The sequence below is a fragment of the Bidens hawaiensis genome, unplaced genomic scaffold (assembly GCF_021521415.1).
Source record: "Bidens hawaiensis isolate Kalapana, Puna unplaced genomic scaffold, B.hawaiensis_p1.1 tig00023841_1, whole genome shotgun sequence".
NCBI classification, from domain to species: Eukaryota; Viridiplantae; Streptophyta; class Magnoliopsida; order Asterales; family Asteraceae; genus Bidens; species Bidens hawaiensis.
This window is the reverse complement of record NW_027493754.1, coordinates 53,051-80,747: the sequence shown is the minus strand read 5'-3', so window position 1 is coordinate 80,747 and position 27,697 is coordinate 53,051. Positions and strand designations below refer to the sequence as shown.

General features: G+C 36.7%; 2 protein-coding genes across 2 annotated transcripts; one reads left to right on the top strand and one right to left on the bottom strand.

Moving 5' to 3' along the window:
- Window positions 1-2,401: 2,401 nt before the first annotated feature.
- LOC143568220 (uncharacterized) lies at window positions 2,402-7,521 on the top strand. Its single transcript, XM_077054426.1, has 3 exons — window positions 2,402-3,022; window positions 3,114-3,233; window positions 7,271-7,521. The coding sequence occupies exons 1-3, from the start codon at window positions 2,465-2,467 to the stop codon at window positions 7,283-7,285; spliced, it is 693 nt and encodes a 230-aa protein (XP_076910541.1). The 5' UTR covers window positions 2,402-2,464; the 3' UTR covers window positions 7,286-7,521.
- Window positions 7,522-8,713: 1,192 nt separating this feature from the next.
- LOC143568219 (L-ascorbate oxidase homolog) lies at window positions 8,714-13,820 on the bottom strand. The gene is made up of 6 exons (XM_077054425.1): window positions 13,497-13,820; window positions 13,293-13,402; window positions 12,724-12,994; window positions 9,703-10,151; window positions 9,235-9,600; window positions 8,714-9,135 (listed from the first exon to the last, which is right to left on the bottom strand). Exons 1-6 carry the CDS (start codon window positions 13,644-13,646, stop codon window positions 8,856-8,858), a joined length of 1,626 nt encoding a protein of 541 aa, XP_076910540.1. The 5' UTR covers window positions 13,647-13,820; the 3' UTR covers window positions 8,714-8,855.
- Window positions 13,821-27,697: the final 13,877 nt, after the last annotated feature.

Here is a 27,697-nt window from a genome sequence, read left to right as displayed (position 1 = left end):
CTGTAAATATAGATGAGTTAACCTCATCTGCAGAATAAATACCCAAGCGTAAAGAGAATTCGGTTAGTGACATCTGAACTTCCTGTCCCCCGAGTCTGAAGTGCATAGATGGACTAGTAAGATTTTCGTGAGGTGCAAAATAAAACGCGGACCAGAATTCATATACAAGTTCATTGTATGAAGGTTCTAGGATATCGAAGAATCGACGCCATGGTGTATCCATTGGTAGCAAACTTACCAACTTGTAAGACCCCGAATCCAGGTGGTCCCACAGTTGGTACTCATACACGATATTTACAAAATTCTTAAACTTAAACAGTTCGTTCCATTAAAATAATAATTCAGAGTATAGGTTCAGCGGAAAATTATTAAAACAAATTCCCAAAATCAAATTGAATTGTATTTAATAAAACATTAAAAGAGGATGTTTAATATTATTAAAGCTTCCGACTAAGTATGCCTTCAACCGACCGAGTAGTCTCGAGCACGTCCAAGCGGTAAGCATCCTTCCCTTACTTGAAACTCACACTAACATGTACACAAAGTCAGCTTAAGCTGAGTGAGTTCAAGTTTAAATAAATGACATCCTTAAATATAAGAAAAAAAAAATCTTGTATTCCCATCATTAGAGACCACCGTAAGCTACGGTAGCTTCTGCAGCAAAAACCATGTCAACAAAAATAATAGGTAATCCTTCTTATATATAAACATCTCTATACATGCTTTCCTATTTATAAAAATATACATATATATATAACATTCAATAATAACATTCTTATATATAAACATCTCTATGCATGCTTTCCTATAAATAAAAAGTATATACATATATACGTATAACATTCAATAATAACATTCAGGGCCGAGAAAACGTACAACCCCAACACGTAACATTCCATCAACACGTGCAAACCCGAAGTAGGCATGCGTAACATCCGTAATCGATAACGACTACATCATTCGCCAATTATTGGCCATTCAATAATATATATACATACACATCCATACATCATTCAATATTATTAGTTCAAGGCCTATCCTATATAAATAAGCCTATGCAAGATAATTTAAACGGTTCTTCAAGCAAAATCATTTAAGTGTACATGCTAGCCCAAAAACTTAAAAAGAGTTAAAAAGGGCATCATGAACTCACCTGACACGAGGCACGGATTCACCACGAGTTAGAGAATCCCTAAGTATCCTTACAACTCAAACATCTGTCGGTTTACAAACAATCATTACTAATTACACCGAAAGGACTCGTTTATCCTACGAGACGATCTAACATGGTTCGAGTTACCTAAAGCCTCGACCTCATCAAACCCATTCATAACAGCCCCCAGGGCCCTACATTTACCGACCCGACCCATAGATACTTCCGGGAACAAAGAATTCCCAATTTACCCCCGGAGCACTAGGTGATACTAACACGCGCGTTTAAGAGTTTTTTAGGCATCTAACATCCAACTCAGCCACGTGTGGACCCAAATTTTATAATTTCACATCCAACAAGTCCACACAACGCTACACGAGTCAAATGGGTCGGTAACTCGCAAGTTCAGCGTACCAACTATTCAATAACGCAAATACGCGTTGTACCGACCCGTTTGAGTAACCGACAACCAATTCAGCCCCAATAATTATAAAAATCATTTTCCAACAGCCCGTACATTAAACCAAATCTATACGAACATAATTGGTCATCACTTATTTCATCCCTCGCGTTAAACTCAACCAAACACCATTCTAGACAACCGAAAACTAGTTTTCAATCTACAACTAGTTGACCAATCTAACGAATACCAATGAACATGATTTTAAAGTATGTTATATTAGACATACCTAGGAAGATTTTGGTGCAAAAACCTCAACCAAAACAGTCCCAGAATTGATAAATTGGACAGCCACCCGGTAAGCTTAAAACAAGCGATTTAACGATCAATGAGCGAGTTATAATGATCAATCAAGGTGTAAAAGACTTGGGGAAACATGGGACTAACCTTCACTTGAAGTTTTACACCCTAATCTTGGTTGCACAAAAGAGAATTGCAAGTGGGGAAGGGCTGCTCTCATTCCAACTTCTTGTCAAAGGGACGACCGTACGCCCGGTTCACTTACAACAGTTATTGGCTTTTTGAAAAGATATTTTGAAAAACCATGATTTTTGAGGCTTTTAGAAAACTATTTTTTAACCATTTTAAAAATCTAAAACAAGATAGGTTTTTATAATTGCTAAACATATTTTAACTTATTTACTTTTTAAAAACATTTTTTAAACTCCCAAACATGCTCTAAACATTAACCAAATCGATAAAGTGACGTTTCCGTAAACACGGCCCAGATGTTTTAGAATTGTGTAGAACAAGTTAATTAGCAGCACGCACTGACATCCACACACAAAATCGACCGAACAAGATTCCTCCGCAGCACCAAACTGAATCGACAGTAATCGGAAACCGTCACGATGCCGAAGAAGATGGGCGTCAACAGCAAAGCCGAGGCAGCCAGGGAACGCAAGAGCGCCACGGAATCCGAGCGTAAGGAAAAAGAGGCTCGTGAGAAAGAAGACAAGTACTGGCGAGAAGCCGAGGGTGGAAAATCCAGAGCGGCCAAGAAACGGGAAGAGGAATCCGAGAAGAAAGCCGAAGCGGCTGCCCGAAAGGCCGAGGCGCGCCGGTTGGCTGAAATTGAGGAAAAGGAGATCGAGAAGTCGCTGAAGAAGGTGGATAAGAAGGCGAATCGGGTTTCGATCCCTGTCCCGAAGGTGACCGAGGCCGAATTGATTCGGCGGAGGGAGGAGGAGCAGGCGCAGATGTTGAAGAGGGCCGAGGAGGAGAAGAGGCGCCAGAGCCGGACCGCCAAGGAGGAGGAGTATGAGAAGATGGTGCTTGTGCAGAATACGAATCGGGATGATTCGGTTATTGAGGCCAGGTCCGTTGAGGAGGCGATCGCGCAGATGTCGGTTGCGGATAGCTTGCCCGTGGATAAGCATCCTGAGAAGAGGCTAAAGGCGTCTTTTAAGGTTGATTGATTGATTGTGGATTCATGATTACAAATTGTAATTGATATTAGGATTTAGGGGAGTGCTTTATTGTTGTATTATGAATTCGCAGGCTTTTGAAGAAGCTGAGCTTCCTAATTTGAAAGCGGAGAAGCCGGGGCTTACTCATACTCAGTATAAGGATATGATTTGGAAGATGTGGAAGAAGTCTCCGGATAATCCACTTAACCAGGTAAAATTATGAACTTGTGTTCTGTTTTTTGAATTTAGGTTTAACAAGTAAAAGATGCCTGATTTGGAATGTATTTGGGATTGAATTTCAATGACCAATACCAAATAATAAGTTAAAGAATTATAGATGCAGAAATAGTTTTGGGGTTTACTTGTTAATTTGTTATAAGATACCAGTTGACCTTGGTTTTAAAAAGCACGTGACATGCGAAAATGGTTTTAAAAAGCACGTTCATTATAAAAAAAAAAATAAATGCTAAAAGTTGTTTACAGGTTATATTTAAATTTTTGTTAACTTTTAAACAACAAAATATTAGTTTTTCTCATCATCTTTGGTCGGTTTTGTGTGATCCAGTTTGAAAAACTCAAACCCATTGCAGTCTTGGAATCACATTTGTTGAAATGCTAGTCAATTTCATAAGGCGTCACAACGTCTCATGTGATGTGCACATCATAGAATCGCATCGTGCAATGCTATCTTATCACTGCATTGTCTGATACACGCATTTTAAAACCAAGATGTTGGGAGTCCGGAATACATTTCTTACTATTTTAATTTTATATAATATTATTAGCTAAGGAAATCCCAACTATTACCTAAATAGTTTGGTGGGTTTAAATGTAACATTAATAAACTATGTAATGTGTTGCAATACTCATGAATATGAATGGTATCATTAGCTAAGGAAATCTTTATTGTTATCTAAATAGTCTAGCGGGTTTTAAATGTTGTTCTGCAAATATATACTCACACGTATGCTTTTTAGTTAGATATAGAAATGCTTTATTATACTATAAGAGGCTTTTGTTTTTCTTTCTTTTTCCGGTTCATTTTCTTTGTATGGTTTGGACCTGTAAAAATTGGTAATATATTATTATGGGTTTGGATTAAATATAATTACTCTACTTGTATATATAATAACTCTACATGATTCTCACATTTAGAACGTTAATTTCATTTTTACGTTAACTTTCCCCATATTATTATATTAATAAATACAATAAAAAGTAACCAAACATGTTTATGGGTATGGTTCAGGTAAACGGGTATGCATGCTTTGCGATACGAACCATTATACTTGTAGCTAGTAGCTAGCTTTTGATAAGTCATGGTATAAAGAGAGTTTTGTTGTTAAGACTGAATATTAAGATAGACTCACCCACCCACCCACTTCAAAAGATCTTTCACTTGTACGTAAGTCTGTTAATTGCTTCATTGTGTTCTGGCCTGTTGTAAGTTAGTTTTTATGTGGTGGAATACTTCTTCTCGTGTTGCCTAACATTACTTTTACCCCAAAAAAATAAGGGAGATGAAGTGGTGGAGGTTGGCCATAGATGATTTCAAAGGGTGTAGATCTAATAGGCGAATGATAACCGGTGTTAACAGTGACCACTTAAGGTTTGAATTCTCAGTGGAAGTGAATTGCTCACAATCGATCTGGCCTTCCATCTTAATTCCCCTCAAGTTTAACTGTAGAGAGGGCGAGTAGATAGATTCTGGTGTAGCAGGTCACTAATGAAGGACAGCACATTGTGTTCTGGCCTGTTGTAAGTTAGTTTTTATGTGGTGGAATACTTCTTCTCGTGTTGCCTAACATTACTTTTACCCCAAAAAAATAAGGGAGATGAAGTGGTGGAGGTTGGCCATAGATGATTTCAAAGGGTGTAGATCTAATAGGCGAATGATAACCGGTGTTAACAGTGACCACTTAAGGTTTGAATTCTCAGTGGAAGTGAATTGCTCACAATCGATCTGGCCTTCCATCTTAATTCCCCTCAAGTTTAACTGTAGAGAGGGCGAGTAGATAGATTCTGGTGTAGCAGGTCACTAATGGAGGACAGCACATTTAGATCAGTATGCCATGAATTTCTAATCGAATTGAGCAGTTTGGTATGAACAGGAGGAACTGCTATCTGCAGAATTTCCCATGAGTGACCCTAGACAAAGCATCGGCTATTGTATTTTCTGGTCATTTTAATAAGCAATTTGGATAGCCGTTTTGGCTAGAAAGGAGTGGCTTTTGTCATTTTCTAACAAATATTTTAATTTTTTTGTATGGTTCTTATGATAAAGTGTCGATCAGTTAGGTAAGGCAGCCATTTCTGATCTTTGTTGAACGATGGCGATCTTTAAGGTGTCAAAAGCCAGTCTTGCTTTCTCATTCCAGACTTGCTTAGTTATGCTGCCGTAGTTACCCACCCAAACCTAAACGCCGAATCACTGTTTGGTACATATCGCTTCCTTCTAATGCGTTAACTGATACTGGAGTGAATTCTAAATCATTTAAATTTTCTTCATTCTCTTCATCACTTAGTTCTACTTCTATATGATTAAGATGCGGCCTCTAACCTTTGCATTTATGAGATATATGTTTTTTATCACAAAAAATAGCACAGCCCCTTTGATTTTTTTTCCTCAAATTTAGCAGAAGTCAATGTCCTCTTGAAGCTTATTTTAGCTCTTTTGGACATTAACTGCTGTAGGTCTACTATACGGAAGAGTACCTTTTACTGAATTATTAATAATTGATAACATATTAGTTGTTTTGAATCTCATCTTTGATCATTTTACCTTTTGTGAAGTTTCTTTTACATACATGTATATTTAGAGTCTATATGATTGGCTTTGTCCAACTCCAACAACTACCCGACTTATTCAACTAGCTAACTTTTAACTAACTGAACTTCAACATATGAATAGGACTATCAACAAACATTAATGTCTTGCTATTTGGAGTTTGAACTCCGTACCTCTTTGTTTCACATTCGAATACTATTCAGGTTCCCAGAATAATGGGGTATTTTTAGAGAGTTGTGCGATTTTGTGGGTTATTTGTTTTACCTCTGGCTTAATGATTAAGTTGTAGGCATACACGTATATATGGCTGCACTAATAACTTGTCCAGGCCGTTCAGCCCATTATGTTTCAAGTAAAATGCACCTTGAAACCATTGTTTCTGTTCCTATTATGACAATCATTTGTGTAACCTTGAGTGAGTTGAGATATTGTCCGGCTGAAACTAAGCTGTATTTGGTAGTTAAATGCCCTATTTGTAAGTCAATTTGTGTAACTAGGCTTTTATTGTAGCGGACTGATCTCTACACTCACGTACTATTATCTCAACTTATAAGGATGTATGGGAAAAGATTACACTAGAATGTTATAAGACTCCACCTTATCAGCGGGTCGGCCCATCTGGGTCCAACAGGTCTTGGTTCAGTTACCTTGACCCAGTCAATCAGGAGCAAAGGTTTAGGGCTAAATTAGTAGGGGGTTGACTGTTGACTGTTAGGGGCTGAATGTTAGGAGGTGGTATCTGCAAAATTTATGTTTTAACTATTTCCTGTTCTAGTTGTCATTGTCTTGTTTATTTTGACTATCAAGTGTTCTTGTATCAGAGATTAGTCCCTCTCGAATCGGCCCAACTGACTTACTTTCTCAGTAAAATCAAGCTTTCATTTTCTGGTATCTATCAGAATGTGTGTTCGTTTGTTAAGATAATTTTTTACATCTAACCGGGCCGCTTGATATTGTGACTATTGTTTTTTGTCTGATTTTGATGTGGTGAGTGGAGTGGGTCTGGCATGTAGAAAGTTGAGCAGAGGGTATTTAGATGGGTTAAAAGAGACGCGACTGTCAATCCAACATGACCCTACATGTTTTTTGCCTGAAAACTCTCAACTTTGACGTAGATTATTAGTCAATTTTTGATTCCCAGTTGACTAATTTCATTTCATTTCTTTTGATTTGGTCTTGTTTCCTTATGTTCAATCATGATGTAGATCATAAGTCAGTTTTGTTATTACAAATTACAATCAGATACCTCTTAGTTTAGATGTAATCTTACTTTGCATATAAGTCAATCTTTGATTCCAGTTGACTGATTTCATTTGATTTTGTATGAATTTGGTTCAACTTAAATTTCGTATTTTTTGTGACGGGTGGGTCTGGTTATGGACAGAGTCCAATATGCCATCAAGATATTTGTCTTGATCTATTGACTAATCTTTTGCATGTTTGTGTATCCTTTCTTTCAGGTGGTGGAGAAATAGGCAGTGTGCTACTTTAATCGGGATACTATATGAGATGCTATATGTGGCGGTTTCATGTATAGATTACATCATATATAAGGTGACTCCTCAGTTGTAGATTTTGGATTCCTTCTTATGCTCTTGAACCTAGTTATGTTATTATGGCTTGTACTTTTGAGGTGATAACTCTTCTTTCAAGTGAAATAATAATTCTCAATGTACAGTTGTCTTAAATTTTGCTAGCGGGCTCGGTTGTTTCTAAATGAATGCTTTGTCTATATGACTTGAATATGGTCAATTTAGCGTCTTTTATAACCCTTTTTAGTTTCTACTTTCGTGTTCTTTTTATGAATTCGGTCTTTGGCATTCATGTCGTTAGTGTTTTGTCTTATCACGCAATTCACACATTACATCCAGGTTAGTCGGTCCACGGTTCCGTTTTAAGGTTTGGCGGTTTAACGATTTGGCTGAGGTTTGGAATTCAGAACCGGCTGTGTAAGCTGAGCTTTATATATTTTTATTCTATAAATGATTTTTTTTATCATTTAAAAAAAGTGGTTTGAGCCATCAATGACTGCCATTTTGGCAGGTCATCTCTTCTATTCACCAACCCGGCTGAATTGGTTTGTCATTTGTAAAACCATAGCGTTTTAACACATAACTTTTGTTTGTCAACCGATTTCAATATAAACTCTTATTTATCTGTCATTGTTCATCAAGTTTTTCATTGATTTTGAAGTACATTGAGTTCTTGAGTTTTAAGTTTTTAACTTTTTACTACATTTGCGACCATCGCTTTCTACCTTCACCATTAATCAAATTCTAACCAAAAGCCATGAAACAAAACTTGAATCACACCGAATTCAATCTAGATCATAACATAAAATTCTAGCTATAAATTCTGCAGCAAGGTATCAAATCAAACCAAACAAAGATACCAGAAGGGAGGATATACAGCAAATCATTTCCCTTAATAGTTAAAACTATTATAAATGCTGGTGCTTCTTTACTTAAAGAAAAAGAAATCATCATCATCATCGTACTCAGTATATCCCACCAATAGCAATGCTATGGTAGGGTCTGAGGAGGGTAAGATGTAGACAGCCTTACCTCTATCCCATAGGGATAGAGAGGCTGCTTCCGGTGAGACCCCCGGCTCGATAGTAGTTTTGCATCAAGCCTTGGACATAAGGCACATAGCACTCAATCATCGGGACATCGGCTGATCGGTGCATGTGCCCTTGTCTTTCGGCTATCAACGCCACCACATGATGCCTGATTAACCTTCCGCCACTTTTAACGTTATTTTCACGAGATTAGTAAAATAACGTCAAAATTAGTGCAATTTTACTTTTGCCCACCCGAGGGTTCACACATATATACATTATATGCGCGCACCGCAAGCAGGGCGTCTTAAAGAAAAAGAAAATTATATAAAAAAAAAACAGAAACATGGAAGTGTGGTATTTATTTATAACTTTAGATGTTTACAATAAAAAAATGAGGTGTAACAAAGAATGTGACCATTTTCTGATCTTACAATGCAAATAACAATTCCTTCAACCGTGGCTAGTTAATTTACGACTGCTCATTAGCTTTTCCCGACGGCCCGACCACATTGAAGGGCGTTTGGAGGTAGCGGGTACTCGTCTCGTGGAGACATCACCGGAGAATAAACACGAAGATAGAACTGCTCCCCGAGATACCTTCGCACCCAGAACTCATTTCTGATATTCCACATCCCGACATTGTCGAGTCCAAGGTATATCGCGCTCCATGATTTCGGATACACCTGCACCGTACTACGCGAGACCGCATCAACAAGATTGTAACTGTTTCGGCTATTGTCACTCCATCGTCCTCCATCCATTCTGCGAGTCACAAATGCGTTATTAGCGACAGAAGTGGGCATCACAAAACAGGACTAAACTAATATTTTGCATAATATAAAGTTTGATCAAATTAATTACCCGACAACAAAGAAATTGTATCCACTGAGATGCCAGCTTTGGATGATATTTTCTCTATTCTCGAACACTATCTCAACGAAAGCTCGAAAATCAGCACCCATGACCGAAGTGTTAAGATAGGGGGCTTTGTCTGTCGGCTCGTCAGGAATACTACCGACCTCAAAAACGCCACTAATGTTCAAGCTATCTGCCAGCTTAAGAGGTGTATCGGATTCGACGAATGACACACCGTTGACGTTGTATCGCTGCTTTCGGTCTATTATCGATGCAGAACCGACTATTTTGATGGTTCTCGTTATGTTAATCTGTCCGTAATGATATGATCCTTGCGGGTTTGGCCTTGGTCCACTGGCGGTTAAATTTGTCCTGGAAAATTGTCAAGTAACAATATTTACCAAGGGATTTTTAAACCATCAGTGATACTATTATATTTTGTCGTGATAGCTACAAAAGTAAATACTTTTTTACCTGATGGATCTCGCCTGGTTTAGTGACCAAGTGATATCAGTGTCGGGAGGCGGCGGAGGCGTCCCAGAAACCGCCTTCTGGGAGTTAGCATATCGTAGAACCGCGGTTGTATTAATGTTCTGACTGGCAAAACGTGAAGAAACAGCAATGTAGTAATCTTGAGGTGGTTGATCGGCAGTAACCAGAACCGAGTACGATTGCCCGACATGAACATCCAATGACGATAACGCCGTTTGCACGGTATGAGTCCCCTCGACTTCCACCAACGTCATTGTGTGACCTTCAATTCTAAAATTTAACGTGTTCTGTAAACCCACATTTGATATCCTCAGCCTATAAGTTTTCCCTTGCTCAATGGTGTACGAAGCACCACCATCACCACGTCCGTTGATCAACACGCCGTCGGGAAACGGCAGCCTCCATCCGAGATCCATAATCTTCTCCAGTCTCTGAAACATTATTATTATTATTATTATTATTATAATTATAATCTTCTCCAGTATCTGAAACACAGCGTATAGACGGATGTATGCACGTCTGGAAACAAAGGAGGGGGAGCATCATATGTTCAAGATTGCTAAATCCAGGGAACGTAGAAGACAGGACCTAGGAGTTATGAAATATATAAATGGAGAGGAGGGGCATGTCCTAATCAAGGAACAAGACATTAAACAAAGATGGCAAAATTATTTTAACAGTCTTTTTAATGGCAGACAGACCGACCAACGAGAAACAGACAACCCAGTTGCGCAGAGACAACAAAGGAATAACTCCTACTGTAGAGGTATCACACAGGGAGAGGTGAGGATAGCACTGAGGAAGATGGGAAGGGCTAAGGCGGTTGGTCTAGACAACATACCGATTGAGACTTGGAAGTGTTTAGGGGATGAAGGAGTTCAGTGACTCACTACTCTATTCAACCTTATTTTCAAGAATGGAAAAATGTCAGACCAGTGGAGGAGTAGTGTAGTAGTTCCCCTATACAAGAACAAGGGAGACGCACAGTGCTGTGGAAATTACAGAGGAATTAAGTTGTTAGGTCATACTGTGAAATTATGGGAGAGAGTAATTGAGACCCGAATTAGGAGACAAACGCAAGTTATGATTAAACAATTTGGTTTCATGCCAGGACGGTCAACCACGGAAGCGATACACATATTGAGAAGATTAATGGAGAAGTATAGGGAGAAAAAGAGGGACCTACATATGGTATTCATCGACCTTGAAAAAGCTTATGACAGTGTGCCACGCAGACTAATTTGGGATAGTTTAGAAGGTAGAGGGTTACCTGGAAAGTATATAGACTTAATTAAAGATATGTATGACAGGACTAAAGCTAGTGTTCGTGCGCCGGTAGGAGATACTGATTTTTTCCCGGTGGAGATGGGACTCCACCAAGGATCGGCGTTAAGCCCGTTTCTTTTCACGGTAGACATGGATGAGCTGTCCAAGTCGATTCAGGAGCCTGTCCCATGGTGCATGCTCTTTGCGGATGATATTGTGTTAGTGGCTGAGACTAAACAAAGCTTGAACGAAAGGCTAGAGGAGTGGCGTGTAGCTTTAGAGGATAAAAGTTTAAGAATTAGTCGCTCTAAGACAGAGTACCTTTGTTGTGACTTCAGTGGTGTTGGTGATAGCGAGGACACCCAGATCACTATCGAGGACCAGGTGGTTCCGCAGATAACGAAGTTTAAATATCTAGGATCGTTCGTCCAAAGCAATGGAGAGATAGACAGTGACATAACCCACCGCATACAAGCTGGATGGTGTAGGTGGAAAGCAGCCACTAGGGTTTTGTGCGACAAGCGGTTCCCATCTAAATTAAAGGGGAAATTCTATAGACTCGCAGTTAGACCTGCAATGTTGTATGGAATAGACTGTTGGGCCATCAAGAAGACACAGGAGCGCAGGATGGAGGTGGCAGGGATGAGGATGCTGAGGTGGATGTGCGGACACACTAAATTAGATACGATTAGAAATGAGGTCTTTAGGGAAAGATTAGGAATAGTTAGCATATCAGAGAAAATAAAGGAAGGGAGATTGAGATGGTTTGGGCATGTGAAGAGGAGACCGACAACAGCGCCAGTTAGAGTAGTGGAAGCCTTCATTGTGGAAGGAAAGAGGAGTAGAGGCATACCTAAATTGACTTGGGATGAGAGAATTAGACATGACTTGACAGAGTTGCACCTCTCTGAGGACATGGTCCAGGATAGAGATTCGTGGAGACGTAGGATTAAGGTTAGCGATTTCTAGGGGAAGGCACCTAGTTAGCTTAGCTTTCTATTTAGGGTCTAGTTGGCTAGCCTTGATCCTTGTTGTTTATGAATATTTTTTGTTTTGATGCTGCTTTTTGTTTCTTATGCCCTTTTCTTAGTAGGTTACAGATTCCTTGTTTTTTTGGTAGTTTGTTATCTATGTATTGCTAAGTGTCTTTTGCTTGTAGGATGTATGTTTACTATGATTACATGTATGTAGCTTTATGAGCCGGGGGTCTCTCTGGAAGCAGCTTCTCTATTCTCTCGGATAGAGGAAAGACTTGCCTACATCCCACCCTCCCCTGACCCTACCGATAGCGTGCTATGCGGTGGGATATACAGGGCTTGATTGATTGATTGATTATTATAATTATTAATGGGTAAGTTATAAAACACCCGTTTAACAAATCGTATCACACGGCAATCATCAGAGGTTGGAAGGCTGTTTAGAGAAAAAAAAATTCAAAGTTTGACAGTTTATGATCAAAATAGCTATATGAATATTGACAAAACGATAGTTCTCACCAATGCAATATTTTCTCTAATGCTTGACTCTCAATGGTCCTGATATCGTTAAACAGCCGTTCTAGCCAATAATTATGAATTTTGACTATTTTTTTTACGCTAGAGGCAGTCTAGTGTTATGTGTACGTACAACTCTAAAACAAACTAGCACGACTCACTAAAATTGTCACTTTTCTTTTATGGAAAGCTACAATGTAGTGTGTATAAAGATATGTATAATTTAAGTTAGCGATGGACTTACCGTGTGATTTGTTTTGTACCAATCTCCGATAAGAATGGAGTAATCATCAGCGGGGTCGGGGAATGGTACCGGAATCCTTGGCCGACTGAGGATTTTAATGGCACCGAAACCACCGGCGGCCTTTTGGAATCCGAGTGACGGGAAATAATAGAAGCTTCCGATCTGATCTTTGACTTGTAGCTTGTAAGTAAAATTCTGTCCCGGCGGGATCGGACATGTTGTACCGTAAACTCCGTCTTCGTACGAATTCCGTCTTTGTTGTACTCCATTCCTATATTTAAACACAAAATCCCGTTACATCGGTAGTCGTGTTTCATGGTTTTCTCCGAATACTATGTAGTAGTTTAGTTGACGTGTTTTTTTCTTTTATTAAAAATTAAAAATTAAAAATTAAAACTCAATATACATAATTATGAATTGACGCGGAATGTGGAATATTTATAGAATGTTCACATGATCATTCCTTAATGTCCACACTTGATTATTGACTTAACTACTGTTAGCTGTCACATTCATGCATTAAGCTTGTACATTGTGCATTATCTCATTTAAAAATGAACCATATATACCATGAAATAAGAAAAGGTCCCGGCAGATTATTGAACACATTGATGATCAGATTATCGTTCGTGACCGAATAAATTTCCGGTCCAGGAAATTGGCCGTTGATCAAGATTCCCTATGGAAAAGAAAAACAATATATATTAATTGATCAATATAACCTTATTAATTCTCGAATCATGAATTTATATAAACAAATCTATGAATCATACCTGTTGAAGAACGCCCATAGGGTATATGTCTCCATATGTAACATTCCACGTAAAGAACCGATACGGATCTTCCCCGTTAACAATCGCGACAAGACAGAGAACCGCTAATGAATACAGTGACCTTAAAAACGCTCCGTTACGTCCCCGCATTCTTTCAAGAACGTACAAGAACAATGAGAGACAAGGAGGAGTATATAGAGAGAGATATATAAATCAAGAGAGAGGGGTTTGGTTGTGCATGGAGTGTGTAGTTGAAAGATAAGTGTTTATATAGGAGACGTCTTTGTGAATGGGTTTATGTAGCTGGGCCCACTTGTGTATGTAACATGAACCATCTAGACCTTCATATGTGAAACTTATGTCCAAAAATATAAATATAAATTAACAAATATTTTACTATTATAATAATAGTTAAGAGGGTGCATAATATATTAAGTGGAATCCAAGAAGCTTTGAATCAAACCATTAATGAATTTGGAAATGGAAATAATGTAACCTAAAATCGGTTCGGTTTAGGTGTCTCACAAACTTTGTCCCACACCGAACAAGGTATATTCAATAAGATAGTTATGAATTTCTTTTTGTATATAAACATAAAATAATCCGATTTCAAGTTTCTGAAAAGGTCTAGTTCTTTAACGTGACCAAACTATTATGGAATATGATTTGGAAAGTTATTCGAATCAAGGACCAAAGTGAGTATAGCTATTGAACAAAATCTAACTTTATGGTAATAAAATGTGTTTTATTGCATTATTTGTTTAAAATGTAATAAAATCCGATTTTTCAAATTAAAATATATATAGACATCTCTATTCGCGCGTTGACATGATTAAACGACAACACATTAATTCCACCATTTCTCATAATGTATGCTTCTTCTTTACTTATTAATCGTAACTTTTCACGTATTTTGTTAAATTGTTGATCAATCTTCGCTATAAACAGATTGGTTTTGTTCTAATTACGTCGAATTCGATTACTAATTGTTGCATTACGTGCAGTTGAACTTAATTTGGCTTCCGTATAGATGAATCATTTCTTATCGACTCTTAATTTTGTCAAAAACAAGAGTTCAAAGAAAAAAATTTAATCAATAGTGATGGTCCAAGGAAGGATGATGGTTCAGTTCTTAGATCTTGTTGGCCTTCGATTGAATTGATAGGAAAATGGATATGGTGATGCTTTGAAGTGAGCATCAATTGAAGGATTAGAGAGATAGTTTTCAGTATTCAATTCAATCACATGATCATCGTTCAGTAGTTTTATTTGATTTTTTGCTTTCTATCAAATAGAGCTAGTCAAGTACCCGCGTGATGCAGCAAGGAACACAGACCGGCCTTGGTAATCACGTAATAGATTTATAGGTGTTTATTGTTTTATTTGAAATCGTGAAATCATTTTTTTCTTTTTTGGTATATTTAGATTAATCATTCTTATTTTAAACTCAATTAATTACCAAAGTACAAACCAAATCGTTGTTAAAATTTCGCTTTTAGTCGGTTTTAATTTTCGACGTTCCGGTTTCAGTTTTCGACAACAAAATACTATTACTAATGATTTGGCTCATGGTTTAAGTAAAAACCATCAAAACTGGATCACGGAAAACTATACATAAAATGTTATTTCTATAACTAAAACAAACTATAACAATATCATACTCAAATTAAAGAGAGTAAAACGTTGGTTTTATAGTGTAATTTAAAAACAAATATTATCGTACGAAAAAATTATGATCGTTTGAAAATCGTGGGGGAAGTTGGTTTAAAAGTGAAATTAAAAAGAGTAAATATGAAAAAGATAGAGGTTAAATTTATAACAATTTTCTAATTTTACAAAAACTTGATTAAAGTAAAGGGACTAAGGTTATAGCCATCATGGAGAAATATGTAACAAACGTGATATTTAACTGTTCAATGACCACTTTGCCTCTCTTTAAAATCGTATCATGTGCTTAAACAATTATAAATATCTAAAAATCCATCGTAACTAGAGTAATTATATTTTGTGGGTAAAGTAAATTTATTTCAATAATTTTTTATTTATTTATACATAGTGAGGGTAAGCTTATGACCTAAAAACATTTACATTTTTAATATATCTTACTATTCTAATTTACAAAAATAGTGATGGGTCATGAGTAAAAAACCTTTTTGACAAAATGGTTATAACTTAGAGAATTAAAAGAAAAATTAGGTAAGAAGTATAAACCTAAATTAATTCATTTTATCGATCGTTTATTCCATCTAGCTCTAGGACTCATGTAATATACGAGATTTATCAATGTTTAAATTAATAAAATGAATTATGTGAAACAAAAAACAAAGATAAAAAATAAAAACATAAACTAAAAAGTGTTGATTATGTTTATAGTCCTAATAATACTTAACAATACCTATTTTTGATATAACTATAAATGTTGTATATAATGAGATTTTCTCTCTCCACATGCAAGACAATATCAATTCCTCTATCATTTTAAAACGTTTATAACTTTTACATACGACATTTTTTTAGAAATTTTTTTACCATATTAACAAGTGTTTTTTATCTTTAATATGGATATCATATTGTTATATAAAAATAAAAAAAAAGTTAGTGAGTTTTTTTATATTGTGTTATTTGTTTGTCCATTGTGTTTTTTAATCAAGTTTTTCTATGAATTGTGTTATATATTTTAGTCATTGTGTTTTTCAATTGGAACTTATACTAAAGATAAAAATAAAAACAAAGATTACATCATTGTGTCTTTTTATTTGTCATTGTGTCTTTATGATCAACATGTTATCTTTCTACTTATCATAGTGTTTTAGTCATTGTGCTCAACATTCGCGTAAGTTGAGAAAAATAGTATTATGTTCATTGTGTATTACGTTCAAGTTATTGTGTAATATGTAGATTCCATTGTGCTTTACGTTTAAAGTCATTGTGTTATATGAATTTACCATTGTGTCTTATGATTAAGGGCATTGTGTTATATGTATTCATTATTGTGTTTTACGTTTCAGGTTATTGTGTAATGTGTATTCATCATTGTGTTTTATGTATTAGATAATTTGTTGGTATTTTTCCTTATATTTACATATTATTATACAACGGTGTTTTTAGGATTTAAAAAAACACAATGGCAAAAAAAACACACATTGACAAACAGAAAAACACAATTACGAAAAAAACACAATGGTAAGCAAAAAAGACAAAATAACTTAATTTTATTTATTTTTATATAACAAGATCAAACTCATATTAAAGATAAAAAAATGTTTGTTATTATGGTGAATTTTATTTTTTTAAAAAATATCATTTAAAAATGTTATAAACGTTTAAAATTAATGGGGGAATTAACATTTGATTTGCATGTGGAGAGAGAAAATGTGTAATATTACTTTTATACCCTTATTCCTTTGATTCCTAGTTGAGACATGTCAATTAATTATGCCTTATCACACTTCTCATTTTTATGTTATTTGTAGAATAACTCAACCCTAAATAATAAACTATTTTACTAGAACCTAATGCTTTTTAATACCTTTTATAAATTATATTTTTTAACACTTTTATAAATATAAATTGAAAAGTTATTTAATGACAAATAATGTCATTGTCACTTTAACCGGGGTGGTCATGAGTTTTAGGTTTACCTACAAGTTGCTTATGTTTAACGTCACAGATTTGAATCCCACTCATATGCCATATGTTTAGGTTTAAACTTGGATGGATTAGGCCTTATGATATCGAATCTTCCTAAAAGTTTTCTAGGGGTATAGCGAAAGCTCGTCGCTAAACAAAGAATGTAATGTAAAGATAATAATGAGAACATTATATTTTCAAAAATAAATAAGAATGCTCTTAGTATACGTTCATAACTTAATTAGAAGTACTTCTAATTATGATATTCCTACAGCTTCAAATATGAATTAATAAAAAGGTAATAATATTTTAATAAACCCCGTTATTTTAATAAACAGCTAATGACTTCATGTCATGAAAAGGGTGTGGTTTTAAAAGGGGTTAGCTGAACGTATATATTAAACGTACCCACTAGTACGTAATTAGAAAAAAACGATTTGACTAATTCAGTCATGAGAGTGATATACTGATATATACATTCAACAAAATTCACAAAGAAAGGGGTACATGTCGCATAATATTTCGGTGATTAAAGATGTCAACTAGCCAGTAACCAGTCGACTCTCGTGGTGAACCATCTGTGATATTTTGGATAAGATTTTGATGATGAAAATGTTGCAACAGATGATTCATTGCAAATTTTTAAAATTAAGATATCAAAAATCCCGTCGGAGATATGCCAGTAAAACATTTGCCTGCCATTAATCCGTTGGTATAACCGGTGGCAGAGCCACACTATCACCACCGGGTTCGGCCGAACCCGGTCCTTTTTGGGTTTTATATATAACCTATAATGTTGAATTAACGTGTGAACCCATTCTTTTTCGGTGACCGAACCCATTATCGTTTTAAAAAAGTATATTCGAACCCATTGATTATAAAAAGTTTAGTTAATAAACAAATAAAAACATCGGCCATCGATTCAGCAACCGATCAACTTTTTTCTTCCTCGTTCGCCTCAAGGTTTCAACCATCGCTAGCAACCAATACTTGTTGGTCTATCGTTTGAGAAGTGTTTTTCTTCAATGAAGCATGTGAAGTAAGATTTGCGTAATCATTTGGGTGACGATTATATAAATGATGATTGTATTTGTTGTATTGAGATTGTTCTTTTCAAAGTCGCAATTGAAAATATTTTCCAAAACATGAAAACACGTAAGGAAAAATTATAATATGTAATATCTTTATATTTATTGACTTTGTATTTTATTGAATGTTAACGATATATTTTTGTTATAATAGCGATATTACATTTTATTTATCTTACCGAATGATCAACCCAACCCGACCCGACCCATTCGGGGGCGAAAACTTTGACAACGAAAAACAAATCAAACATCAAAAATTTCGAACCCATAGAAAAAAGTTTTTGACTCCGCTAGTAGATATAACCCCTGTTGACATGTAGGAAAAAGTTCCATGTGTCTTTATGCATGTCCAGTTTCTGACGAAACTTCATTAATCAATGGTTGCTACTTTCATCAACAGCTAACCAACAAATCCTTTCGTCTATCTAAGTTTTCCAATTTGTGACCTATTAAATCATTAAAGTCAAATCTAATATTTTTTAAGAAAAAAAATACAGTCGATGGACTTTTCCATAATGACACCTTCTTAGACGTAACATTACATGCGCTAATTTCGGCATTGGAATTTAGGTACATTTTACTAACAAAAGAAACTTGTTAATTCCTTTATAAATTTAGTTACAACTGAATACCATGAAACATGTAAAGTTACGTGTCATTATTTATAGTGTATATTTGTCTTTTGCGAAATTAAGGGATTAAAAACTTCATTGTTATTTTCCTGAAGAGGTAGGTCCCAGCAGAGCCCAGTTGGACCCGCAAGACTCACCTTGAAGAGGAACGTCTGCGCAGAAACCAACTGGATCCGCAGGACCAACCATGCTCAGAGACGTGACGTCCTTACGCGCAGTACGCAAGCTGGTCCCGCAGGAAATGCCTCCCAATGGTGAAGGACTCCGCCTGTCCCCGCAGCCTCGGATACAAGCCATCAGGGAAGGCCACCCGCGCAGCAAGGCTACACGCACAAGGCACTTAGCTCTCAATCACTCAGTGTCACCTGAAGGAATGAGCAAAGCCGAGAACAATCCCGCACAAGGGCGGGAGGGGGAATACTCCCGCCCAAATAAGCCAGTCCGTACGATACGGGAAGATCTTCTGTACTGTACCTGACGAGGTATGGGAAAAAGATCTGACTAAAGAGACGACAGCTTACTGACACAGTATGGCGAGCAGCATGCTCCTGTACTGTGTCACTATTAGCCGCTGCCTACTCACCAACTACTGCCATACCACGTGCGTAGCCGGCAGTTGGTGGAAAAGGAATAGTACACAGCAGGCCTGGTCACTATCAGCCGCTGCCTACCCACCAACTACTAGCAAGGCACGTGCGTAGGCCACTGTTGGTGGAACAGGAACACTGTTGCAGCCGGCCACACCTCCTTGGAAACCTACATTCGGCTATAAATACCACAAATGGTATGACCATCATATCTTATCTTATATCATCATAATATACCTGATATCTGCTCTAGCAATCTCTTAATATACACTTATATTTAAAGAGCAATCTAGTCTGATTCTCACGCCGGAGGGTGGTCACAAGGAGGAACCCCCCCCCCCCTTCTCAGTGACAAGCTCACGGTGTCTGTTTTGCAGGTTATCAGAAGAACCATCTTCTCAGGGTCTAACCCCTCGTGGGAAACATCTATCTAACCCCCAGGTTACCAGTAATCTGCCCGGGGTCCGGTTAGTGTTTCTTCATTGGCGCCATCCTGTTGGAATTACGTATGCCCGAGACACATAATTATACTAATGTGGCTAACTGTGTTTGATCCAAGTCGGGTCATACCCAATAACAAGCTAGACGACACCAAATGTATTCTTTTAATGATTTGATCATTTAAATGAATACCGAACACTACGTGTTTAGAAAATTGGTTTTCTAAACAAACACACTTGAGGGTTTAAATAAATTATCTGGATAATTTGTTTATATAAATTAATTATTTAATTGGTTAAATAATTACATAAATGTATGTGCATTTTATAAAAATGAGTTTTATAAAATATGAGATGGAGATATTTAAATGTTAAAACAAAAAAAAAAAAAAAAAAAAAAAAAAATAACAAAACCGGCCACCCCATGTGGGTGGATGGTTTGTCCATTTATTATTTTGTCCTTTTGTGTTGACATCTCCTTTATACATCTCCAATCACAACACATGCAAAGCATCACTCCTCTCTCCATTTTGAATTCAAGTTTTGAATCAAAAACTCTCTCCTTCCCTCTCCTAAAACTCACGGCCAACCTTGGCATTTTGGGAGAGCTTGGTGAGCTTGTTTTGGTGTTCAAGAATCCTAGCAAATAACTTGGTGTTGTTGCAAAAGGCTTGGGGTATCACTCTCTTGAGGTTTTCTTCTTTGGAGGCTTGCCTTTCATTCATCATCCCCTTCAACAACCTACATCTTCCTATAAGGTATAAGGAGGTACATTTACATTTTGTGAGCATATTGTTCTTGTAATATTGATCCTTGTTCATTGGGTTTTAGTTTTAACATAATGGTATGTTCTTTAACAAGTATTAAGATATAAGCTTCCGTTGCGTTTTCTAGTTAAATATGGTTAACTTGACTTTGATAAACTTGTTTAAAACCCAACAATGGCATCAAGAGCCGGTTACAAGGACTTATGCTCCTTGCATGTTCATAGATTTCGGTTTTTTCATGGGTGAAAAGGGGTCCGAAATTTTGGTGGATTTTACCCCTCATGGTTTTGTAAGATCTTGACATGCATGCAAAGATCTTAGGAAACCATTACTAACATTTGGATGTTGAAAATATCAAAATTGCAAAATTTTGGGGGGGGGGGGGGGTTGAGCCGTAGCCTCCTTTGGGGGGGGGGGGCTGCCTTTTTTTTTGATGTATTTAGGCATTGGTTGCTTAGGTTGCATGCTTAGAACATTTGGTATGTTTGGATGTGTCATAACCGAAACCGAGACCTTGGATGTGTTGATTGTTGTTATATGTATGTTGGTTATATTTATTATTCAATATGGTTGTAATAATTCATATTTTAGGCTTGTGTAATTTATTTATTCATAAGTTGGTATGTAATAAATAGATTAGTTGCATTTTCTTTGTTTTAGAAAAATATGTATTAGGATACATTTTGTAAAAATTGAAGATGCAAGAATTGGTGGATTTGGGCCTTGGACCAAATTTTGGGCTTGTTGGGCCTCACCGGCCCATCATGGGATTCAAGCCCATTAAGCCCATAAATTTCACTCTTGGGCCCAAGAAGACTTTTGGAAGTTTGGAGCCCATTTACAAGCCCAACAAGAACACAAACAACTTGGAAAGGATACTTGAAGCATTTGGATGCAAGGTCAAGTGGGAGTCAACATTCCATCCTTGTGTCATGTTTTGTCCCTTAGGTGAGACTTATGACCTATACTTGTTTCGGCTAACAAGTATGGTCAAACTTAGCGGTTCTCGGTTATGACTATATTTTGCATGTATGCTTGGTTGTTTGTTTTACTTTATGTAATGTGTGGTTGATAGATATTAGGATATCCAAACCGTCACATAGGAACGACAACTAGCATAAAACGGGTTCTAATATATATTTGGTAATATCGCGTCAATTAGTTAATAAAATGGGTTTATTAAAACTAAGCGATTACTCACATATAATAAAATTGGTTTTATTATAACTAGAACCTTGAAAATTGGTTTTCAAAATCGCCATATTACTAAATGCATGTTAGGATATGGCATAATGTTTTTCAAACTAGAATATTGGAAAACTTAAAAATCCCTTTTTCATAATTACCAAGGAAACAAGTCTAACACCATCCTTTTGTAAGACACTTAACGTATTAGGAAACTTTAAATGGGATAAAGGTCACCTAACCATTTTAGAGCAAACTAATATACTTAAGGTAATATTAACATAATTGTGGGATAAAGGTCACCTAACCACTTGTATGTTAATCTTACATGTTTATACAAGTAGGACGACTTGAATTGGAAACCATGTGATAAAGGTCACCTAAGCATGGGGTCCAATGGTGTTGATGGGATAAACATGCCAACACGAAATAAGGATTTCGAATGGTCCCATACCTCTAGAAGTTGCAAAGGGTTGCAATTGTCAAGGTTGACTACCTTGTTAAATCAAATAACGGGATAAAGGTCACCTAACCAAAATTTGATTTATCGTTGGATTCTAGAATTTAATTATTATTTTAAAATTTGGAATAAAAGGGTATTAATAATTAAATTGTTTATAATACTAAAATAAAACTTTGTTAAATTTTGTAGATGGCCGCTAACAATGCAAACACCTCTACCCATAACACCCGTAACCTATCCTTAAGAACCATCCTTGAAAAGGATCGTCTAAACCATAATAACTTTATGGATTGGTATCGCAACTTGAGAATAGTTCTCAAGCAAGAAGAGATATCATATGTCTTAGACGATCCCATTCCCGACGAGCCTAACGTGGAAGATGAGGAGGCTTATTACGATTGGGTTAAGTACACCAAAGATTCGGTGCAAGCCTCTTGCCTCATGTTGGGAACTATGATTCCCGAAATCCAAAAGGATTTCGAGCATCATGGGGCATACGACATGATAACTCAATTGAAGGAAATGTTCCTTCAACAAGCTAGAGCGGAACGTTTCGAAACGGTTCGAGCGTTTCATGCATGTCGTATGGAGGAAACCCAAAGCGTCTCATCTTATGTCCTAAAAATGAAAAGCTACATTGAAAAGCTTCGTAGGTTGAATTGTCCCGTCTCTAATGAGTTGGCTACGGATTTGATCCTCAACTCTTTGACCAAAAGGTTTGAAACCTTTGTCATGAACTATAACATGAACGGGTGGGACAAAAGCATTGGTGAGCTTCACGCAATGCTAAGAACGGCCGAAGCGGGAATGGGTAAAAGGGTTTTACCCGTTCTAACAATCAATGAAGGCAAAAGGGGACATAACTCCAACCCCAAAGCAAGTGTTGCTAAGGGCAAGGGCCACGTCCAAGGAAAGGGAAAGAGGAAAGCCATCACGCCCATCAAACCGAAGGAAAAGAAGCAAAAGGTTGCGACGCAAGATCCATGCTTTGAGTGTGGAGAGATAGGTCATTGGAAAAGAAATTGTCCGACCTATCTCAAAGCGTTAAAAGATAAGAGGGATGCGGAGCAAACCTCAGGTATTATCTTTACTATATATGTTGAACTAAATGTTATTTCTTCAAATACATGGGTACTTGATACCGGATGTGGAACTCACATTTGCAATTTGTTGCAGGGGTTCAAAAGAAGTAAGCAACTCAACAAAGGGGACATTAGTCTCTTTATGGGCAATGGAGCAAGAGTTGAAGTCCAAGCTCAAGGAGACTACATGTTAAAGCTTCCAAGTGGTTTGGAAGTAATTTTGAAAAATGTTTTGTATGCTCCTAAGTTAAGGAGAAACATTATTTCCGTGTCCCTTTTAAAACAATGTGGCTTTGATCTTAAGTTTATTGATTATGATATTCATGTTTTGATGAATGGCATATTTTATTTTAAAGCTATACCCATGAATGGTATATATGAAATAGATCAAAGTGGTATGTCACATAGTAGTTCAATGTATAATGTCAACACCAAGAAACTCAAGAAGGACTTGGGTGATCCCTATCTTTGGCATTGTCGCCTTGGACATATAAGCAAGAATCGCATGCAAACTCTTCGCAAGAGTGGTATTCTAGAAACCAATGAGTTTGATTCATTTGATGTATGTGAATCTTGTTTACAAGGCAAAATGACAAAGCAACCCTTTAATAAAACTTTTGAAAGGTCAAAAGAATTATTGGGTATCATACATTCGGATGTATGTGGTCCTTTTAGACCAATGACTAGGAATGGTGAAAGATACTTCATTACCTTTATTGACGATTATAGTCGATATGGTTATGTGTACTTAATGAAACACAAAGATGAAGCTTTTGAAATGTTCAAAGACTTCAAAGCTGAAGTAGAAAGACAACTCAAAACCACAATCAAAGTACTTCGTAGTGATAGAGGAGGTGAATACCTAAGTAGTGTTTTTCAAGATCATCTTAAGAGTTGTGGAATTATTTCACAACTTACTCCACCTGGAACACCACAACATAATGGTGTGTCTGAAAGGAGAAATCGTACCCTATTAGATATGGTTCGATCGATGATGGCTAGAAGCACTTTACCTCAATCATTTTGGGGCTATGCTTTACTTTCCGCTATTCGCATATTGAATATGGCTCCAACCAAGAAAGTGGAGAAGACACCTTTTGAAGTATGGCATGGAAAGGCTCCATCGCTATCATTCTTAAAAGTTTGGGGTTGTGAAGCTTATGTAAAGCAATACACCCCAAACAAATTAGAAGTCCGATCCACTAAGTGTATCTTTATAGGTTATCCTAAAGATGATTTAGGATATTACTTTTACGATCCTAGTGAGCAAAATGTTATTATTGCTCGAAAGGGTAAGTTCTTGGAAACTAAGTTCCTTGAGGAAGGAACTAATAGTAGAACAGTGAAATTTGATGAGGATCAAGAATCACAAGATGATACACAATTGGTTGATACTAGCACTCAACAAGAGGTTGTTGAAAGTGATCAAGTGGTTGATCAAAACACACAAAACGTTCGCAGATCTGGTAGAATTAGCAATCCACCTGAAAAATATGGATTTTTTGTAGAAGGTTGCTACGTGGTAGATTCGGATGAACCAACCACATACCGTGATGCAATGTCCAAGAATGATTGTGACAAATGGCTTGAAGCCATGAACGTTGAGATGCAATCCATGTATGACAACCAAGTTTGGGAATTGGTTGAACCACCACTCAACTCCAAAGCTGTTGGAAGTAAGTGGGTTTTCAAAAGAAAAACGGATATGCATGGAAACTTGGATACTTATAAAGCAAGACTTGTAGCTAAAGGTTTCACTCAAACTCAAGGGGTTGATTATGATGAAACTTTTTCGCCTGTGGCAATGCTAAAGTCTATTAGGATATTATTTGCCATAGCCGCACATTATGATTATGAAATTTGGCAAATGGATGTCAAGACCGCTTTCCTAAATGGATATCTTGAGGAAGATGTCTATATGGTTCAGCCTGAGGGTTTTGTCGATCCGAAACATCCTAAAAAGGTATGCAAGTTAAAGAAATCAATCTATGGATTGAAACAAGCATCTAGAACTTGGAATCATCGTTTTGATGAAGAAATCAAAAATTTTGGGTTCATCAAGAACGCTGATGAGGCTTGTGTGTATAAAAAGGCTAGTGGGAGTATAATTACCTTCTTAGTATTGTATGTCGATGACATTCTACTATTTGGAAATGACATTCCAACCATGGAAAGCGTTAAGGCTTGGCTTGGAAGTAGATTTTCCATCAAGGATCTTGGTGAAGCTGCCTATATTTTGGGAATAAAGATCTATAGGGATAGGTCAAGGCGCTTGATAGGTTTGAACCAAAGTACATACATTGATAAAATCTTGAAAAGGTTCAAGATGGAAAACTCCAAGAAAGGTTTTGTACCTATTCAAAGAGGGACCATATTGAGTTCAGCTCAATGTCCAAGCTCAAAGGGTGAGCAAGACATGATGAAACAAATCCCATATGCTTCTGCTATAGGATCCATCATGTATGCGATGATATGTACTAGACCGGATGTGTCATGCGCTTTGAGCATGACAAGCAGATACCAACAGAATCCAGGAGACAGTCATTGGATGGCTGTTAAGAGCATATTGAAATACCTTAGGAGAACTAAGGATATGTTTCTGATATATGGATCTGGTGAGGAGGAACTCGCTATAAAAGGTTACACGGATGCGAGCTTCCAAACTGATCGAGATGATTCTCGATCACAGTCTGGGTATGTGTTCACTCTTAATGGAGGAGCTGTCTCTTGGAAGAGCTCAAAACAGGAAGTGGTAGCATTATCCACTACAGAATCAGAATACATCGCCGCTTCATTGGCAGCTCAAGAAGCTGCATGGTTGAAGAAATTCATTACCGATCTAGGGGTGGTCTCTTCCATTCAAGACCCCCTAGAAATCTTTTGTGACAACGAGGGTGCGATTGCACAAATCAAGGAACCTCGTTCGCACCAAAAGACAAGGCACATAGAGCGGAGATTCAACTACATAAGGGATGAAGTTGAAAAGGGAAAGATATGTATTCGCAAAGTTGGAACTGATCAAAATCTTGCGGATCCATTCACGAAGCTCCTAGAAAGACCTAAACATGAGCGTCATGCGAGTGGCTTAGGACTTCGATATTCTAGTAATTGGATTTGATCTATTTTGTATTAAAGTTTAAAAGACTTTTGTAATTTAACTCTTTTATATGATTATGGAATCTTGAGTTAAATTCTAATTTTGCATGTTTAATCCATGAATAAGTTATCTTATTCTAAAAGTCCGTAGTCGATCACATTTGTGGGAACAAATATAAAGCAAGACTATTATGAACTAGGATTGGTGGATATTCATAAGGAATGAATATGGAGCATAGGTTTGCTGCCAAGGTTCATAGATATTTGTGGGATACAAATATTGGACTGACCCGCTCTCAATATTACTACATGGAGTCGATTGACTTGATCATTAGTAATTTTGAGTAAAGGAGAATTTCATATTATCCTTAGACCTGAGATGTATATTGGGTCTTGATTTTCACCAAGTATTACACTTTGACTCTCCCCTTCGCTATTCGTAAAAGATGGTACATAAGGATGAGCTCGGGTGGAGTATAAAGTGATAGTGAGAGGCGTATACAGTCAAGACGGAATTTGTTCCTCTTATGTGTTGAGAGTTTAGATGTCTAAGGCCTGATAAAGTTGAATTGTAAAGAGAATGATCACCTATGTCTCTTAGATCCAACATGACATCTAGTAACAAAGGGATATAATGATAGATTCACCTAAATCATATCAAGTAAGGGACTTGAAGGGATGATGTTATTGAATGGCACTTCGTCAAACACATTAGGGGTGGTGAACTGTTGTTAGGCGGTATTCACCACTTGCATTAATTTTCTATGTATCTCGTGCAAGTGGGAGATTGTTGGAATTACGTATGCCCGAGACACATAATTATACTAATGTGGCTAACTGTGTTTGATCCAAGTCGGGTCATACCCAATAACAAGCTAGACGACACCAAATGTATTCTTTTAATGATTTGATCATTTAAATGAATACCGAACACTACGTGTTTAGAAAATTGGTTTTCTAAACAAACACACTTGAGGGTTTAAATAAATTATCTGGATAATTTGTTTATATAAATTAATTATTTAATTGGTTAAATAATTACATAAATGTATGTGCATTTTATAAAAATGAGTTTTATAAAATATGAGATGGAGATATTTAAATGTTAAAACAAAAAAAAAAAAAAAAAAAAAAAAAAATAACAAAACCGGCCACCCCATGTGGGTGGATGGTTTGTCCATTTATTATTTTGTCCTTTTGTGTTGACATCTCCTTTATACATCTCCAATCA